Here is a 20086-nt window from a genome sequence, read left to right as displayed (position 1 = left end):
CAATAACTCACCAAATAAAAATAGGTTTATAGTAAACAAAACCATTGAAATTAACCAGAGAGATATATCTCTCTTGTATTAAATTTCTGTAAAACATCCAGGGGAATATATATCTATATAGTTGGTTATTGATTGACTATAGCGCCTCCATGAATAAAACAGCTACTCGATTTTAGCCGGCGGTAAATTTTAAATGTCCAAATTCTATGTGAATTGTATGTCATACAACATAACCACGGCCACGGAAGGCAAGGCGAAACCACCATCGTACTTTCGCAAGAAAACCCCGAAAGGGGTTACGGCGGTCAAGCTGACCATAGACAATAAAAAGAAAATGATATTTAATAAGTACAATTACCTGGATAAAATGCAATTGTTTGATTATCCATAGCTGAGTGATTAGAATAAACTAGCACGTAGATGCACTTAAAACAGTTTTGAATTCTAATCACTGCACACTTCCTGGATACTTTCCATTGCCACCTTTTCATGACAGCTGCAAAAGAACTTCTTGAACAAACAATATCACTCAGCTGCTCTTCTCACTGAATTTCCGTTTACATTACAAAAATATAGCCATCAATTTCAATCTAAATTTTATTTGTACAAATCCGATTCCTCCATATTTAGAAATGTCAGAATTCTTATAAATCATCCAGTTAAGTAATGTGTTATAAAATACATAAGAAACAATCTTTTTACAATAACTTGTTTGAAATGTTTTCTCCATGTTTATAAAAAGTTAACATAAAAGGCAATTCAAGTCTCATAAACATCAAAATGAACATAAAAAATAACTATGTTAGTAGATTTATCTACAAATTGTTTAATATGTCCATCAAACCTAACAGAAAAAAACATGAATACATATCCAAAAATGTTCACTTATTCAACAAAGTTCTTAGTTTCCAAAAAATAAACGAAAATAACAAACATAAAATTGCAGTAAAATTTCTGATCACCATCAGGAATGCTAAACAGACAGAGTATCGATGACATTCTACAATGTTACCACGATGAAAGATGATGTAGCACTATGAAATTGGTCCCATAGATGAGAAACTTCTTTATTTCATTTTACAATAATGCAGGCAATGTCTCATTATCCTTTAAAAATATTTAAAAAACAACAAAAAGTAAAACAGTTCAGAGTGAATAAAATCAGTCTTTTTAAAAAATGGAATTAATACTTCCATCTTGTCTTTATATTTACGTGCTTGGCTCATTCTGATTCCTAGTCATACGTCTTGAATTATCCTTGCCTTTTGTCACTGTGTTCACATACATAACTACATAATGTTAATTACAAAAACATTATTTTATACAATAATTTAGTCATATTAATATTATTTTCAATTAAACAGATTTGTCAGGCTTTCATAAACAGAGTGATTATACCACAATATATGAGATAAAAACTGTTGTCAATTCAACAAACTTGCTCCAGCACCTTAAAAATACTGTTAATATTTGGTAATTTGTTCTGGTAACAAAATCTTAAATAAAACTACTGTAACAAAAAACTATAGAATTTGTAAAACCACACAGTTCTTTAAGATTAAAAGACATTATTCCAAGCAAAATATCAATCTAATAAAATGAAATGACAAGAAAACAACATTTAATGGGCTAATATTGTCTTATTTGCAATCAAAGTAAATCACTAAATTATGAAACCCTAGTGACCTAAATATCTTCTAACTAAATATGGTAATTACAAAGCATGCAGGTTACAAAATACATATCACTGATTTCATGGTATAAAATAATCACATAGTTCTGAGAATGAAACACAACTTACCCAAAAATTATTTTAACTCTAGCAGATCAATCCATTAACAATATACAACTTTTTATTATATCAGCAGATTGTGCTGGTTGCTACTTTAAATTTGTCAAATGCTTTACCAAATGTAAACCTCTGTAAGTCTGTTAAAAAGAGGGAAAAAACAATATATGAAAATATTACTTTTCCTACTCTTCCTTTAAAATAAATTCATTTTTGGTCATTTGGTTTATAATCAGAAGTAGCAAATATCTGAGGCAATGTGGTATGAGCATAAGATCAAATCTCATGTTTTCTCTCAGAAATAATTTCAAAACTTGTGAGTATTATATTCCTCATATGCTAGGTGAAAAAGTTGGATCAGAATAAAACTGAGTTTAAAAGCAATTCAGGTTGCAAAATTTTACTCAAATGAACAGCCTTTTCATTCCACACTCACAACAGAACTTTGCCATAGTGACAGGATATTTTGAGCCGCATTCATGACAGAACTTTGACAGTTTTGGTGGTGACTGCAGACCTGAATTGGGCTGAAGAACCAGTGGTGTAGCTGAAGTAAGCAGAGGGCTCTTGCCACCATGCCTTTCCATCTGTACCAATAAAATCAATGTTATTCCCCCAGACATCATCTAGAAATATAATTTTGAGTTTGGAAAAACTGAATCTGCCTCATCAGTGCTCCCACCTCAGAAAATTAATTCCTTCAGCTCACTACGCATATAGAAGCCAGTGAGGATTAAACCCAGCAATTAAAAGTCCAGCATAGCATGGGGGTTTAAATCCACTACTATTAAAAAACTTGTATTAATTACAACATAAAGATAGTAGTATAGCCAACTCCCAATCATGAAAATCAAATATACCTCAGACAACGAACAATATCCAACATAATATTCACACAATGATAAAGAATGTTAGAGAGACATTAAATTATATTTTTCTCATATTTATTTTTCATTAACATCACAGTACAGACCTGAACAGGACAGAGAGGTGGAAGTGATGATTCTGATCCACTGGAGCTCAGGCAGCAGCGATCAGCATCGAGTATCACTTCTGAGTGCCTTTCCAGGCCTTGATAGCCAACATCAGCCATTGGGGACTTTCGATTCAAGCTGAGTGGATCATATAAAAAGCAACTCCTTCAAGAAAATCAAGGACATTGTAAAACTAGTAAATTGTGCATACATTCCATGTTTTATGTGTGTGCAAAGTGACAAATTAACAGATGTTTTATCTTGTATATAAAATTGAAATTGTGGGACTGTTCACTAAAACTCAAGAATGGACAAACCAATTTGCCTCAAACTTGGCATGCTTATGATCTGAAACTAGGAGGAGATTTAGAAAGGTCAAAACCATGACTATCGACTACTCGGTTACTTTCCCTGATCATTGGAAAATGAGGAAACCACAACATTAGGATGGATTTTAAAGAAACAGATCATGAGAATGTGATCTTGATTCATTTGGCTACTAAAGATAAGGTCTAGTAGTGGATTCTTATGAACAAAGTAATAAATGATGATGATGTTCTGGGTTTGGCACTATGTTGAGTGGTCCAAATTTATCAACTAGTCAACATGGTGCCAAAATCCAGAAGAACATCATCACTGCTGTGAAAACCTCAAATCTCACAAAGTAAAGAGACTTTTAGGCTGAGACAATTCACTGGCTGAGTGATTAATGTGGCTTCTCAATAAGAACTCTGCTTCATGAGTGAGCGAGTTGTATAATTTTGGTTAAAAACGTCATGGAGAAGAAACCTGTTTGAAGGCCTAGGTAAATGTGAAAGGATACTGTGCTACCCACATGTCAGTTAAAACAATTTTGTATTGGTTATCATTTATCACATGGGAATATGAAGGATACCTCCCTTCCACAATTATCAAATGTTACTATTTGTGTGGTTGCTTACCTGCTGTAAGCTGAATCTCCACTGATCTTACTGCCAGTAGATCGGTGATTATTGTGACTGTCTTGCAAAGTAAATTCATCTTCTACATGAACATTATTCTTGCTGAGTTCATGACGTTTCTTCCTTGCCTCCAATTTCTCATTCAGTTCTTCAGAATTATCATGAGCATGTACAACTGACAAAGAGGATGTGCTTACAGGTTTGGGGTCAGAAATAGAAAGGGGAAAAGAGGATGTAAGATGTAATGGACTAGAATTATCTTCAGTCTCTGATGTATGTACAAGAGAATCACCTACATCATCTATCTCCAGTTGGCTCTCATCATTTGCTACGGGTCCTGGATGATAGAGTGATACAGACTGTTGTAGTGCAAGGGCTGCATTTTCAAGCTTCTTTCTATATTTCTTTCTACTGTTACTGCTGCGGTTAGTCACATTTATGTCTAAATCAAAGTTAAAATCAAAGTCTGGTATTGAACAAAGACTAAGGTTACTGAGGCTGATAGTGAAATCTCTGTTATTGTTAATATTATAACTGTTTTTATCATATTCTGAGGTAAGTGTGGAAAGTGAAATGTTATGTGGAGATTGTAGGGAACTGGGATTATGGCCTGAGATAATCAGATCATTGAAGTCAGAAGAAGGATAATCAAGTGCTGATTCGTCAACCATCAATGGAACATCTGATTGAGGTTTAGAAGAGGAGTATTTAATAAATGCAGAGGTTGGAGATGTACGCAACTCATTTGGTGCTGGGGGAGTTGAAGACACTGGTGGAGACTGAACAGGTGGCTCTGTAAACACTTGTGTTTGATGTTGTTGTTGATGCTGCTGCTGATTTTGTTGTTCCCTTTCTATCTCTGATATCCCTGGCCAGTCTCCATGAGATAGAAGCTCCAACATTTGACGCTCAGCCGAAACGTAAGGATCATACATTTCTTCAGAAGTGGCACTAGAAAGAATAAAATAATAATTCAATCATCACAAATTAATATGAAAGAAAACATGTATTATATAAACAATTATGCATAATCAGATTGTTTAAATTTACACTAATATAACAAACTTGCATTTTTAATTCAAAGAAGTTTCTCTAATTCCTGGGATGAAAGTTCCTTAATAAATTCCTTTACTAATTTTGTTCAAAAACCAATATATCTTAATCTTAGTATTATCTCTGAACATATACTACATTTTAAAATTCCTAAATAATAGCATCCACAAAGCAGAACAACACAGGTCTGTTACGTCATATTCCAGTTTAAACACTTCCAACATTTATTTAAAGACAGACTGTAATGATGCAACATATACGTATTTCATACTTCTACGGTAAATAAAACAACTGCATCTACAAAAAATATATTCCAGATTACTTATTCTAATCCTCTTGTGATATTACTTTATAAAATAATACTTATTATACAGCTGCACAATAAATGTGTCAAACATTTTAGTATAAAAATGATGCTTATTTCTGGTTACAAGATAAGAATAAATGCCTGCTGAAGAAACTGTAATATTTTAAATACAAAAAGAATTCATGAATAATAAAACACTGTGTTGTGCAAATGGCGAAAAAAACACTCTCAGTCAAGGGTTCTCAACCTACAACCTACCAGCGTCACTTGACCTATGTACATATGTTTAATTAACATTTTATACAATGTATAGTAAAAGATAGTTACTACCTAAAATATTTACTTTCCAGAAAATATTTGGAAAAAAATCAGCAAATTTACTAAAGAAAAATGTTAAGTAGATTAATATATGAACTTGTCTGCAATAGTAACTTAGTAGCATTTAAATAAATTGCCATGAAGTCTCAATAAATTGTTGGCATTTATAATATGGCAGCCTATGGGTTGGTATGGATGGCCCCAGGGTTTTAAAAGGCTGAAAACCCCTGCTCTTAGTGACAAAAACATCAGTCCTTTACTTACACTGTACTACTGAGTATGAGGGCCATACTAGGTATACTGGGAGTAAGGCCCTTGTTCAAGAATGTCGGAAGTTTAACCCTGTTAGGAAAACAATGCCCACATACACATTAATGTGATCATAAATTAATGAATGTTAAATGTATTATGTAAATGGATAATTGAAATAACCAGCAGTTTTGCAGAAAGGACTCAAAGAAACAGACATTAGTAAGTATTACCTATTTCACTCCTATTTTTTTTCATTTTAATTGATTAATGACAAACTTTTAAGGCTACAGTGAGGTATGACAATCTGCATTTGGCATAAATTTGGCTTCAGTTGTTATGAAAATGTTTCACAATTAATTGACTTTATAAAGAAATGTTGTAACTTTGTACTTTCAATGACAGGATACTACAAACTTTGCTTCTGACCAATCACCTTAATGACATTATTCTGTGTCTGTCAAGCAATTCACACAGAAAATTCTACAATAAACTGCATTACTGTTCAACACAGAAAAGTTTATTCCCATCAACTGATGGGTCATACACGAGGCTAGTATAATTAATAAAGGACAAATACTGATCTCACCTATTTGACTTCATTTCATTCTTTGTGTTCCTGTTTCTGGCAACAGCAACAAACGGGGCAGAAATAGACTTAGGGTTCTTTCCAGATAGACTGAGGCGAGCAATATTGCAGGAAGAGGAAAATATGTCTTGCAAGCCCTCATCTGCAGAGTTCTTCTGTGAAGACTGGACCTTTGTCACTGACTCCCCCTTCCTACTAGCACCATCTTTCCTACTGAGTGGAATAAAATACATTGAATTTTACTTATGTACCAAACATCATAATGAGAAGTTCATTGCACAAAATTTATATTTCAGTCAATAATTAAGAGTTTCTAATACCATAGCATGAGAATAATCTAATAATCAGTTTTAACATACTGCATACATATTTAACATTTAAATAACTCAAAAGAAAAAGAATAGTATACTGACTATTTTTCTCTATTAGGATCCAAAGGATCTGAGACAGTTCATTCAAATCTTTACTAACATAACCTATTAATATTATCTTCTCAACTTTGCCTTATCATCCAAGTGGCTGTTTCCAAGAGGTTTTCCCATCAGAATTCAACAAATCTTTTTGCAATGCCATTTATGTAATTTTCACATTTTCCCATTTATTTAATCTCTTGTAGGCCTATATATTTTTCTTAACACTGTTTCCAAATAGCTTCAATTTATGTTATTTTCTCAGAGAATGAATATTATGTATAAAATGGGAAAACTACAGACTAAATTTTGGCCTCAAAAAATATGAAAACATGTAATCACTGTAACAAGCATAATTTTAAAACAGTGACATACCTTGGAGAAATTATTTTTATTGGAGATGACGCTAACTGATGAATGCTACCTCGAGGCATATTACTGCGCTGTAGACCAGAGGCTGGAGAGCTCTTATTGCGTTGTAGACTGCGGGATGGAGAGCCATTACTGTGCTGTACTCTGTGGGATGGTGCATTATTATTGTGCTCCAGCCCACAAGTTGAAGAGCTCAGACTCTCCCTTGCACTGCTATGTTGTGAGGAAGGTGCACTTCCTAAAACAAATTTAAACATGCTTACTCATAACGCATCACAGTCTATCATCCCAAAAGATAAATATACCACGCAGTATAACAAATAATATTTCTATACATATTTTGAATGGTAGTTTACCTGGTTCTTTTAAATGTTTATTTAAATAATTACCTAAGGAGAGATAACTAATTTCCTACCAAGTGTTTCAATTATCATCATATATTGCAGTCTTTGTCTAATACCATTAGGAATAATTATCCTGAAAATAAAATTATATGGGTAAAACATGTAGCATAGAATAAGAGAGATGAAAAATGTGTTTTTAAATTTTAGTCTGTAAACCTCAATTTGAGAGGCCTATGCACAGATTGGAGGAAAATATTACAATGGCTGTTAAGAGAAACTAGGTGTGAGGTTGTAAAATGGATTCAACTGATTCAGAGTATGGACCAATGATGGGTTTTAATACAAAGTAATAAACCTTAGGGTTACATAAAAGGAGGCAATTTTTTAACCAGTTTAGTAGCTATCAACTTTTAAAAAGTCTGCACTATGTAGTCAGTTCATTAGAGTTTTTTAATACTTATTGGTACAATGTGTTGAATTTGAATATATGAGAGAGTAAGGTGTATAATTAACCAAAGAGGGACAAAATGACAACAGGATGAAGAAAACTGTATAACTGTGAACAAGGTTTATATCTGCAATAAACAAATTTCAAGGCCAATAACATAATAAAAACTGCAAATAAAGCACTGGAAGACAGTCCAAACTGGATTACACTTTTCTACCTCTGAGTACTATATTTTCAAATGACACAGCCTTCTTTGTCTCATTTTCAATTAGTGGCCTTTCAGCCCATCTTCCTCATTCATGTGTAAATACATAACTAAGTACCTGGGCTTCGAGGAGCACTTGTCTTAATGCTAGGCTCTGCTGGTGCTGCTACAGTATGACCTGAACTGTTACTGCACACTGACAAACTACTGCAATTGATAGAGTTGCTGCGACTGCCCAAAGAACTCCCACCACCATGAAGATGATGAGAATATTTCTCTCTGGTCAATGAACGTTTTGATTTTATTACTGGAGCCCGATACTGTAAAATTTTCAAATGAATTATTAACTGTAAGTTGTAAACCTGTTGAAAAATCTACCTGAGGGTGAACTGAAACTGAACTTAAATTAAAACCACTAATTTAAAATCTTGTGGTACTAGGTTCACATAAATATTGTAGAGCATACAGATCACATTGTTCTCTGCGCTAAAGAATTTTAATACCTGAAAATGATGTGGCTTAGAACAATGTGATATGAACACCAATGACAATAACATATAGCTGACAACAGCAAATATTAATAAGTACATAGGTATAGCAGGGTAATATAAGAAACAAAAATGTATAATGTACACACACCTAAGCAATGAAGGGATGCAAAATTTTATATTTTAACTCCAATAATAAAACTCAACTAATTCAATTCAATTCTTTATTATTAGTGTGCTGCATCAACAGCCAGAAGGCCAATTACAGACACAGCACAAAAGAACACAATAATAAATATGGCAAAACAACAACAAACAGTGGGTTTATAGGTGCATCAGCTACTCTGGCTATTGACAAACAACAGATTATCAAGAAATTACAAGAGTAAAGACAGATTAATACACAAAGACAATAATAATAATAATAATAATTCAATTAAGTCAATTTGGTTACAAGGAGATAAATCATGCAAAACAAATACAAGCAAACAAGGTAATAAATTAGGTAATTTATATAAGTAGGATGATAACACACAGTTAGTCAGTGCTCTGTGGAGGAGGTGAGAAAGAGGAAAAATGTATATAAATTTATACGGAATGTATTTCATATCTAATATATGGATAGTACCACAGTAGTAATTGTAAGAATAATCTGTACTAGGTACAGGCTATAACAGACAATTTTGACTATAAATATCACATAATTCAATGTAGAGCGAACCAAATGTATCACACTGATGAACATGTATTGAAGATGGCATAACTGGTCAAAACATGCATAAGTAATAAACAATCAAATGCAGAGTGGCAGCAGATAGAAACATAAGTTATAATTTATAATACTTTTGAGGTATGTTTTTGTACCTACAATATTTTTCTAGGTATTTTGTGAATGTGATACATTGTACTCTGACTTGTTCCACACATTGCTTAGCAGTACCTGACTTCCTTCTAAGAAACAACCACTGGACACACCAAGGAGATGGGAGGACAACATCAAGATGGATCTTAGGAGGTAAGCCGTGAGGATGGCAAACGGATGGAGTTGGCTTGATCACTGCCGGTGGCAGGCTTTGGTGTTGCCGGTGTTTAACCTGCAGGTTCTGCTACCACAGAGTTCATTAGTTAGTACTTAATCTTAATCACCTATTGTCTTTATTCAATGTTTTGGGGTTGAAATTAAATTTCTAGCTGCTTTTATACAGACATTAATAACATATAATATTTATATCCTTTATAATCCAAATATAATGTATGAATTCTACAGCTGTGTCAGAAAAATGGCATTTAAGTAAGAAATATGTGTATACATTGTGAAATGAGGTTGATGGTGCTGTAAAGAAAATCTAACACACACAATCTCTAATGTGTATGGCAACAAATGTGTTAATCAGGATGACTCTCCATCATCCCACATACAAACATAAATTATTTCCTTTCAAACAGCAAAACCATAATCGCATTTAACAAGTTTCTGATTATATTTACCTTGGTTCTAGCTTCCAGCCTTTCCTTTGCTAAGAAACTAACAGGTGATTTTGGAATTCGAGCCTTCTGTTCCTTGCACCATTCTATATGTCGATCAAAAGCCTTTGGTCCGAAATTTCTCTTGCAGTGTGGGCATTTCTCATTATTTGTTGACCTTGTTTGAGCTACCACAGGTGGTAAACTTCTCTGTCCAGGGACTTCATTGATGCCCCTAGCTTGTCGAATTGCTCTAACGAACTCCTGGTGTTCCTCCTTCCATATTGATTTGGATTTTCTGACTGGAGACTTCTCAGCCTTTTTTGGAATAACTGGAGAAAATTCTGCCAATTCAGTGCCTTGAATTCTTTGCTTTGAGGAATCAAAAGTTTTTCTCTTCTTGTTCACATTTTTTTCACAAATTTTAATGTGTTTCTCAAGTGATTCTGGCTTAAACGTTCTGTTACAAATTGTGCAAGGCAGTAACATGGATGGAATTTCATCTGAAATTATAATGCAATAAAAATGTAATCAACAATTTACATTAAGTTCGCTTACTTCTTACTGATGCAATTTTATGAGGTTTTTATAAATGGAGAGAAATGTGACACTGAAACATATTCCACACCAGAGCAGCACTTGAAGGAACTGGTTACATAAGTGACAGTTATTATGAGCAACGTTTTCAACCACATAAAAGAAAATTAATTTACATACTAGAAGTTATGTTAAAAACACCACATAAAACATACTTTTTATCAAAACAGAAATGTTCGGTCACTGCCAGCAATGGAAACATTTTACACTGAATGTTATGACCTTCAACGAACAAAGAAATCAAGAAAAGCACTTTTAAATGTTCAAACGCAATATAATTCGCCACACCGCCTCCCACTTTCGAACTGCACATAACATCATGTTTCCTTATTTAGTGATAATGACATTCTGGAATATAACGTGGGCTACTATATTCGATAACTTTGAATTAAGCCCATTTTCAAGATAATAAATAGGATAATATCTCTGTGATACCTCATTGATGTTTATGGACATTACATCCAAAAATACAAAGCATAAATGTCAAATAAATTACACAAAATAAATCAGCAGACGATGCGGTGTCAAACGAATATGAAAGCACGCGTAGGAGACAACACCTGAAGATTACAGGATGCTTTTTCATCCAATACCATGTTGGTCCATTTGAGTCATTCATATAAGACATTATACATGAATAAATTTCACTGACTAATAACCTATTTTACTATGTACACCCAATAATGCGTGAAAAGTATATAAAATATTTTATAGTGTATGTTTACCATACCTTCTGGCTCTGCCATTTTCGTTGCTCTGAGCAACCTGAAACTTAATGATGATTGGATATTGACTCACTTGAACAGGTTGCTATAGTAACAACATTCGTATTTGTGTAAACATAAAATAAATTTAACTACAAATAACAGTATCGATGCAGCGAAACGTAAGAGCACACGTTACTTTACTGATGAAAGTTTTTGCGATGTCTAATTCAACTCGCATGTCTGTAGCAGTTTGTAAACATGTACGTTTTAGCATATTTTGTTATATTTAGGTTAAGGTTATCATATGATTACATGTAGTGTTATTTTTGTAAAGCATAATTTTATTATATCCAAGTACCATACCCTTTGTTCTCTTGTACATAAGACAGTACAGATCGTTCTATAAATATTTAACCAGTTTTCAGTGTGTCTAATTCTATCTGTAAGTTTGTTCAAAATATTCTTACTACCATAACCTAGTGTTTACTCACAAAGCATAAGTTCTCAGTACTAAATGTTTACAATTATTATTACTGGGTTCAAAACCCAGAATCCAAGTAACACCAATTATAACAACTTCTGTTCATAAATTCAATTTACAATTAAATTTAGCTGTGTTGTATAATATCATTTTGTGATAGGTTTCTAGAATACGTGGAACTCCTCCAAAACGTAATTTTACACACATACATCACAGTTCATGTACACTTACGGAACCACTGACAAAGACATGTCAGCTTGATGGAGTACGGAAAATCATTATGACCAACCAGAAAACAAGGTATATGATTTGTTTCTTAATGAGTCACAATTAATCTTGAACTTGAGGTTAGAATTACTGCTATTATGGCCCACACCTATTATTGTTTATAAAACAAAATTATTTATTTGAGAAAATAATGCAGAATTACAGAATGCTGCATAACCTAATTTAGCCACAGTGCACAAAAGCAGAAAACTACCCTTCCTTCATTTTGTGATTATAGACAAATAACACTGCAAGGAAATAAAAGTTGATAAAGTTTTCTAAAATAAAATATTACATTAAAAAGTAATTTGAATAATTCAAGTGTTATCAAATTTGCTAGCATAAGGGTTGATATGCTTCTTTTCACAATGAGCATAATGTCTGTAAAATTTTATTTTATAGGAATGCTCTTTCACTTCAGATGATGGAAGATCTCATAAGTAATATTACTCTTAACCAAGATGATCCTGCCTTACGATGCATTGTTCTGTATGGTGAAGGAAAAGTGTTTTCAGCTGGCCATAATCTCAAGGAATTGGTGGGTGCATGCTTATAAATACAGTTTGGGTAAAACTCTATAGTCCTGTGGGACAACGTATGGGGGGAGAGGAGGTGGAATAAGGTAAAGTGAGCCAATCAGGAGGCCACTGCCTACCTAGTATACACTACTAATATCCACCTTGAAAATTTGCCTCCATGGTGAGAAACTAGTGACTGGCAGCCTCTGCTCTGTGACATGGACAGGATCTGCCCTCAGTGAATTACACTCGCATTTGGCTATACTGACAGATACTAAAGGAAACCAGTAAGCAAACTTTTACAAGCAGAGCAAAAGTGAACTCTGTTAGCTCTTTTATTCTGAATAGTATATACATTTCCTTCTCTTTGCCACCACCCACATCAGTTTCTGCATTCCTTCCAGGGCTACAGAGCTCGAACCTGGACAGTACTATCATGATTATATTTTATACATTTGCATGGTGAAATCTCTATTGCTTAATTGTAAGCTGATTAACATCTGAAGTTCAATTTCCCATTGAAGACTTTACTCTATGTGGAAACTTAATTCCTGTTTGCAGACCACCAACGAAGGTACTGAGTATCACAACCAGGTGTTCTCCACTTGCACTCGACTCATGCTTGGAATCATGCAATGTCCTGTTCCAGTTGTTGCTGTGGTAGAAGGTTTGGCAGCTGCTGCTGGCTGCCAGCTGGTGGCAACTTGTGACATTGCTATATGCACAGAGAACAGCTCATTCTCAACACCTGGGTAATAGATATTGAAGTCTGTCTTTTATGTGACAGTATTGTAACTTTGTGGGAAACTATCCTATTACAGTAAATAAAAGTAATAAAACATATTTCCCAGAACAAAGACAACCAATCTCCTGAAGACGGAACAGAACAAGCTATCAAAATGAAATGCACCTCAGACAATACAAAGTATCCATGTCATGAATAAAGCATTCTCACAAACCTTTAGAGAATGACTTCCTACAGTGTATTTCTTTGATTTTAGTGAAAAATGTTGTAATCTCAACCAGGACTTAACTTGGATGTGCTTCTTTTTATGTAAGCACCTTTGATACTGAGAATATGTCAATTAAAATGACATTTGTTACTCATATGCCCTAAGACTAAGGCAGGATTAATCATTGTTAATTGACAGTAATATGTCAGTATTGACTAAATTCTGTGGAAAGGCTCTCCCAAACATGACATGAGTGAATAAAGCATTACTAGCCAAAAGACATGTTCAATAGCACAGCTGTTTAAGAGACATGAAATTAAATTGTGTTGTGAACCTAAATTTTTCATTCAACAACTGAAATAAAAAATACTAGAGGAAATTCATAATTTAATCATCACATTTTCAATGCCACAGTGATTTTTTTCTTTCAATATGATAAATTTTCACAGATAAATTAAGCTCTGATTTTCTTTCTTATTTTTAAGTGGTTGTTATATATAAAAATAAACTCATTCTGCCAATCACATCTGTGGTAAATCATTAGAGTTTTGGTTGTATATTATCATCTTGTACCTAATTTGATTTTCCAAATCTTCAGTGCCAATTTTGGCATTTTCTGCTCCACTCCTGGCATTGCTGTATGCCGAGCAGTTCCTAGGAAAGTTGCTGCTCAGATGCTCTTCACTGGACTTCCTCTCACAGCTCATGAAGCTTTGCAGGCAGGTCTCATCAGTAAAATCGTCACACGGGAAAATTTAGGTATGGAAACATACGTAGACAAAATCGCAAAATTATGAAAGACCTGTATATGAAATAATGCAGACTGTGTAGTATTTAACGTTGAGAAACTTTATGTTTTAAATACTCCAGTCTGAGTAGGTGATATAATTTGAATTTAGGAATCTTATTTCTACTTTTGAGATGGAAGATTTTCACCCTTTTCATACAGAGTTTTCACTTTTGATGATTAAAGATATTCTGTTAAAGTTCCTGCAGTCATTGATTACATAAATAAGTTAGAGGAACACTAATGTCATCTCAGCAAATTGTGAGTACTTTTATTGATATTTGATCATATCTACATCCAAATTAAAAATTTTCATTACGTAGTAAGGAAAAATATGATAATTGTTATTCCAAAAATATTTTGAGGTATTTCAGCATTCTCCATATTTTCAATCCTTGCACTATGTTATCTGTATTTCATAGTAAAAGGTATAAAAAAATTTATTTTAAAATTTGCTGTAACATTTTTCAGATGAAGAAGTCCAAAAAGTTGTGGATGCCATCTGTCACAAAAGCCGCTCGGTAATGGAACTGGGGAAAAAATTTTTGTATGAACAACTGGAAATGGATATCATAACAGCTTATAGGTTTGTTTATCCTGATTGCATTTTCCCCAACTTCCAACACAAATTTATTAATAAATTTCCAGTTAAATTTATAATAATTGCATTACATTCTAACAGTTCTATCCTTCTTTAAGGAAGAGGACTCATATTTTTAAATGTCAATTCAACAGCCTTAATAATGAAACTGAAAATATAATTGTGTGTTAACAGTCAGACTGACAAAATATGACAGTTCCCATTAATATCTCTTCCTCCTTTCTCCCTATAATTTTACTGTTTCTTACATTATTACATGGTTTTAATATATTCTTTGCAGAAAGTACATAACATTAATGCAAAATTGGAACCTCACTTCTGTCTACTCAATCCGTCTGCAACAAATTTGAAACTATTGATAAGATGTGGTATCAGAGATTCACACAAAAGTATTAGGTAAAATTAATTCTATCACCTCCACTTTACATAAAGTTGAAACCAAACTACCAGTTATATTTAAAATGGTTTGCTATAGAAATTATTAATTAAATTGATCTCATTAATTTATGCAGCTTTAATTGCGCCAAACACTTCGTGGAATAAAATGAAAAGTAACTTCTGACTCTAATCAGTATGATAGCTTTGCAATAATACATTTTTATGTTCAATAAATAAACTTCAAGTCCAGTGAGATATACAGAATTACAAAGGTGTATGCTTTTGAAAAGTATGTGTACTATGCTGGAGTACATTGTGTTCAATGTATTGGTAATGCACCTACAAATTGTAATATAACACCAGAATTTTGCTTTAAATGGAACAACTGATACAATTTTGTTAGAGATCTCTCCTCAGATAAGACCCTTGGCCATAACACTCCACAGACAGAAGTACTTTGACTTTTGACTACTGAATTACCTGTTAACACCAACTTAATTTTTATTCAAGTAAATAATCCCCACTTTCAAACTGGGAACCTAAAATGTTTCTCAGCATTTTAATTACAGTAAGGATTCTGAATAAAACATTTATTCACAAACTTATATAATACTCAAATGGCATATTGCCATTTAAACCTTTTCCATCCTAAATGAATTACTGTCTCTAGGTGGTCTACGTGTGCATGATCGATGGCATTGACATCACCCTACTGAACATCCTGTGCCTCAGTTATGCATTTTCCAGTGTCATTTGAAAGAAGTGATTTTGATAGAGCCGGCGTTGCTGTAAGCTTATCTAAAAGACTTCATTGTATCACTTACATGTGTACAATGGTTGAGTGTGGACCTTGTGTAATGGTACTGTAACATCCTTATATTTGCACCTAACAAAACTGACAGTCACATACTTATTTTAAGATTTTAGATGTCATATTTAAAAATTACCTTTTTTGTACAACATTTAAGGAAACATACTATATCTTGTGTGTTTGTTCAAAAATAATTTAATGTACGTTTGGATGGATCTGAGAAGAATTTTGGCTCTATTTTTATGGGGGGGGGGGGGGTCAGTGAGATGTTTGAAATCCAGTTGATTAGCTAAATAACTACCTATATTAAAAGCAGCTGGCTATTATATGCATGGCCAGGATTGAATTTCCATGCCACCATGATTACACTGGCTTAGGTGTTAAAAAGGTGGTTTGAACTGTAAGAAATTTGAATTTATCTTCTAGGATTTGACCAGTGTTCAAGGTCTGACCTCCTGTTCAGATGTTATGTTGCACATGTGAGTGGTGACTTCAGTTGAGAAAAACAGCATTTGCACATTTAAAGGATGATAATACATGCACTGTACACCATCACAAACCCTACTGTACATAAAGAAAGCACATCACCAAACATCTAGCAATTTTATCTCGTATAAGTTTGTAAATGAAGAAGATTTAAACCTAAAAATTCAGTGTGTGTGTGAAACATTGGTCATTTAGTTTCCTGATTTTTCAAAGCATAGCTAATACTCTGAAAGTAGCATGATGAAAAGTATAGATTATTGTTAATATAAAGTGTACTTAATTAGCACACTTCTTTAGAAATGGATCTGTTACATATCCAACATACATCATGTTGCCTCTTACTATCACATGTATTTAAAATCTTTGTTTTATATTCCTGTTTTCAAATATATATTTACAAAATAAATGTTTGTTTTCAGGGATGGGCAAGAGATAATGGTGAACAATCTGTCAATGGTTGATTGTCAGGAAGGAATTCGAAGTTTCATAGAGAAGAGGCAACCAGTCTGGACTCATGGTTTTGAGAAATGTCATTAGGGGATTTTAACGTGACCTTTGGTAGTTTAATGACAACAGCTGGGATCACAGGTTTTAAGAAAATCACACTAGTTTGGTAAAGCAATTTTTAAATATTTTTTCAGTGCACAGGTTTGCAACATCACAGTGTGATAAAACTATAGAAGGCTACTACAGAATATGTTGCCTATACTGTTTGAATAACCCACCATAGATAATGGATCCCCAACCAGTGGAGTTTACTCATCTGTTTCTTGACAGTATGAATGTAATTTTTAATAAAAAATATTTATGATCAGAGGTTCTTGTCTGTAGAGACTAGTTCCATCAAAAGTCAGTGATAAATACTGTGATAACACTATCCCCCAAGTAAGATGATATTAACAACAATAATTATTATTCAATTCAATTCATTATTATTATTATTATACTAATAATAATACCAACACATAGAAATATGAATTTGTAACCAAATTTTCAGAACAGTCACTTCGTCTCTTAGTACTGACTACTTTATATAATCACTGGTCCTAACCCCATCTCTATAGAAATTTATGGCTTATCACTCTATGATATAAGCAGGGACAGGGCTTCAGAAATATAACTTACATACACTAGCCACTAATGAAATCCACTAATCCATATCCTTTAAGTGTATTCTATAGCAATATTTTCCTACTTGCAACCAATTTCCATGTGTTAATGTTTGGAAATACCACAGTGGAAAATTATTTCTGAACGAAGGTATAAATAATATGTATACAATGTAATAAAATTATTCTTTAAAATTTTAATAATCTCAAAGCGGACAATCGGAAGTGGAATTAAATAAGCTTAGTTTCTCCTTTTAGTATAAGCAAATGTATGGGTTTCTGTACTATGAAGTGCTCAATGGATGAAAACAATTCTTGAAAAGTAGCTTTGCATAATGGTTGGGGACCCTAGAATAAATTCTGAAAAGCTTAGTTTTGCATTCTTACTGGGCAAAACTTGGAATATATAGTGTAGCCACATTGTACATGATTACATAGACAATACTTTCCAGCTGTGAACTGCCAAGCACTGTACTTGTATAATGTTATGGAGGTGCAATTATTGGAAGGGTTTTCAATATTATGGTTGCTTGTTAATTTTATATGTTACATGCGTGTATCAGTCATATTTCTGTCATTGAACTTTTAAATGCTTTATTTTAAAACTTGTGTAATATCTTAAATTTAAAAAATTCTATCACTAAATTTGTTGTCTTTTATAAGTTTCATCTGTAATTTCATGTATACAGATGAAGTCTGATGGTGCATGTATATACGATTCAAAAGAAGGGAATCTTTTAATATGTTAATTTTTTAAGTACAAACAAGATGTGGTGCTGCTACTAAAGAATGAAACTGGTGCTTATGGTGTTACATTTTAGAAGTTCTGTTATATGTGGATGTTTGTAATATTGAAACATAAATCAGCTTAGCCCAGTAAGGTATTATACTGTACATTATGATAGCAAAGGGATAAACAGATCTTCAGCATCGAACATTTCGATCCTAATATCACAGGCTTCTCTATCACCAAACTAGTATCAAGAAAACTAGAAAACAGAAATGAATTTACCCCGAATGTGTAGTAACAGAAGCGAATGGAGCAGCTCTGTAACAGAACATTTTCTGTGAGTGAAAGTGTAGAAACCAATTTCAGTCTGTTTCTTAAAGCAATACTTCAGAGTATGCATTTCTACTCATTAAGGTATTGCTAAATTTGTAAAAGCACAGTTATTGTTCTGTGAGTCTATTCTAATGGGTCTAGATAAAATTTGTTTCTAGTTACTTGATAACAATTGTATAATTGTACGTTTTCAGGCACAGAACAATCCTTTGTCCTTGCCATGGACCAAACTTTGGTCATTCAGCCATAGTCAGCAACTATACTGACTGAGCTAGCCTGACTCATAATATTTATCTATGATTTCTGGATTTTTTTATGGTGCATGCTAAGCTTCTGTGTGTCTGGTAGCCATAAATGGAAGCCTTATTTGATATTTTTAATTGTTATATACATCAAGACTGTACCTTATACTTTCAGAGATTGATGCAGATCTCTCAGCACCTTGTAAACACTACATTAAGCAGTTTAAAAATCCATATCATTAACATGACTTCTACCACTCTTCTTTCAGTTTGTCATTATGAACAACACAGAGCAACCCAAATACATTTATACCTGCTCAGTGTATGGATTTGGGCTGGTATATAACAATCAGGGATATTATCATATAAATAATGGAAATATATGTCTTCAATTAACTCAGTGTTTCACAACCCTTTCCATGTGGCAGCACAATAAAATATACTTCAAAATCATAAGGCACACATTTTATTGTGAAGTTATGTGTGACTGCCCATAAAGGATATTTATATTATTGTTTGTACTTTACTATAATTTGTATTACATTATTTGTTTGCAATATGCACTGGATTTCACAGAAAAATTTAAGTCATATTTTAGCAACCAGTAATAAATTACATGTATTACAGGTAAACAAAATATGAAGATTAAAGTGTCTATTCTGAGAAGTCTGAATCATAGCAAACAGTATTTTTGTACAAATGCATTTGAATCCAAAATTCCACAGCACAACTCATATATCAGCACACTGGTTGTGAAATACTGATCTCACTGACAAATTATGCACAAGTTATAAAATGTTTTGAAAATTATTTATATAAATATATATGCAGTGAAGATGTTATAAGCACAGTTATTTTATCAAATTATTTCTGTAGTAGAACATACTGTCAATTAAATATTTTGCAACAGTAAAACATTATAAATATTGTGACTGTGTGGGTACAGTAGTGGTTCAGAAGTCCCTCAATGTCAACTTGCCATCCCAATGATAACAGTGTTCTTCCTACCTCTCCTTGTTAAGATAAAAACTTCCAGCATCTTTGGTGATAGCATTTTGCAATCTGAGTTTACTGTGTATCACTGGTTAACAGTTTTTGTAATTTATTCATAAACTCTGCAATAACTGCTGTGATT

The 20086-nt window shown here is 33.1% G+C and overlaps 2 protein-coding genes across 15 annotated transcripts; one reads left to right on the top strand and one right to left on the bottom strand.

Moving 5' to 3' along the window:
- Positions 1 to 579: 579 nt before the first annotated feature.
- On the bottom strand, positions 580 to 14158 carry LOC110840626 (uncharacterized). 9 transcript variants are annotated; one of them, XM_022085785.2, is made up of 9 exons: positions 14048 to 14158; positions 9976 to 10454; positions 8118 to 8319; positions 7006 to 7240; positions 6221 to 6433; positions 5647 to 5724; positions 3705 to 4655; positions 2763 to 2928; positions 580 to 2376 (listed from the first exon to the last, which is right to left on the bottom strand). In XM_022085785.2, exons 1-9 carry the CDS (start codon positions 14106 to 14108, stop codon positions 2194 to 2196), a joined length of 2568 nt encoding a protein of 855 aa, XP_021941477.1. In that variant the 5' UTR covers positions 14109 to 14158; the 3' UTR covers positions 580 to 2193. The 9 variants fall into 9 exon arrangements, with proteins under 9 accessions (XP_021941477.1, XP_021941479.1, XP_021941478.1 ...); XM_022085787.2 differs by having other exon boundaries at positions 2763 to 2901; XM_022085786.2 differs by having other exon boundaries at positions 6221 to 6430.
- On the top strand, positions 11302 to 19883 carry LOC110840628 (enoyl-CoA hydratase domain-containing protein 3, mitochondrial). 6 transcript variants are annotated; one of them, XR_002546937.2, is made up of 9 exons: positions 11378 to 11515; positions 11897 to 12036; positions 12406 to 12541; positions 13083 to 13273; positions 14073 to 14233; positions 14733 to 14847; positions 15143 to 15258; positions 15911 to 16100; positions 16957 to 19883. XR_002546937.2 is itself a non-coding variant. In XM_022085794.2 (7 exons), exons 1-7 carry the CDS (start codon positions 11423 to 11425, stop codon positions 17072 to 17074), a joined length of 873 nt encoding a protein of 290 aa, XP_021941486.2. In that variant the 5' UTR covers positions 11302 to 11422; the 3' UTR covers positions 17075 to 19883. The 6 variants fall into 6 exon arrangements, 2 of the variants coding, with proteins under 2 accessions (XP_021941486.2, XP_021941485.2); XR_002546938.2 differs by having other exon boundaries at positions 15911 to 16028; positions 16957 to 17085; XR_002546939.2 differs by lacking the exon at positions 15143 to 15258.
- The last annotated feature ends 203 nt before the right edge of the window (positions 19884 to 20086 follow it).

Source organism: Zootermopsis nevadensis, unplaced genomic scaffold (genome assembly GCF_977971745.1).
Source record: "Zootermopsis nevadensis isolate Lab colony 2312 unplaced genomic scaffold, Znev_1.0 Znev_ptg000030l, whole genome shotgun sequence".
NCBI classification, from domain to species: domain Eukaryota; kingdom Metazoa; phylum Arthropoda; class Insecta; order Blattodea; family Termopsidae; genus Zootermopsis; species Zootermopsis nevadensis.
The sequence above is the reverse complement of the archived record's forward strand: the minus strand, read 5'-3'. Positions and strand labels throughout refer to the sequence as shown.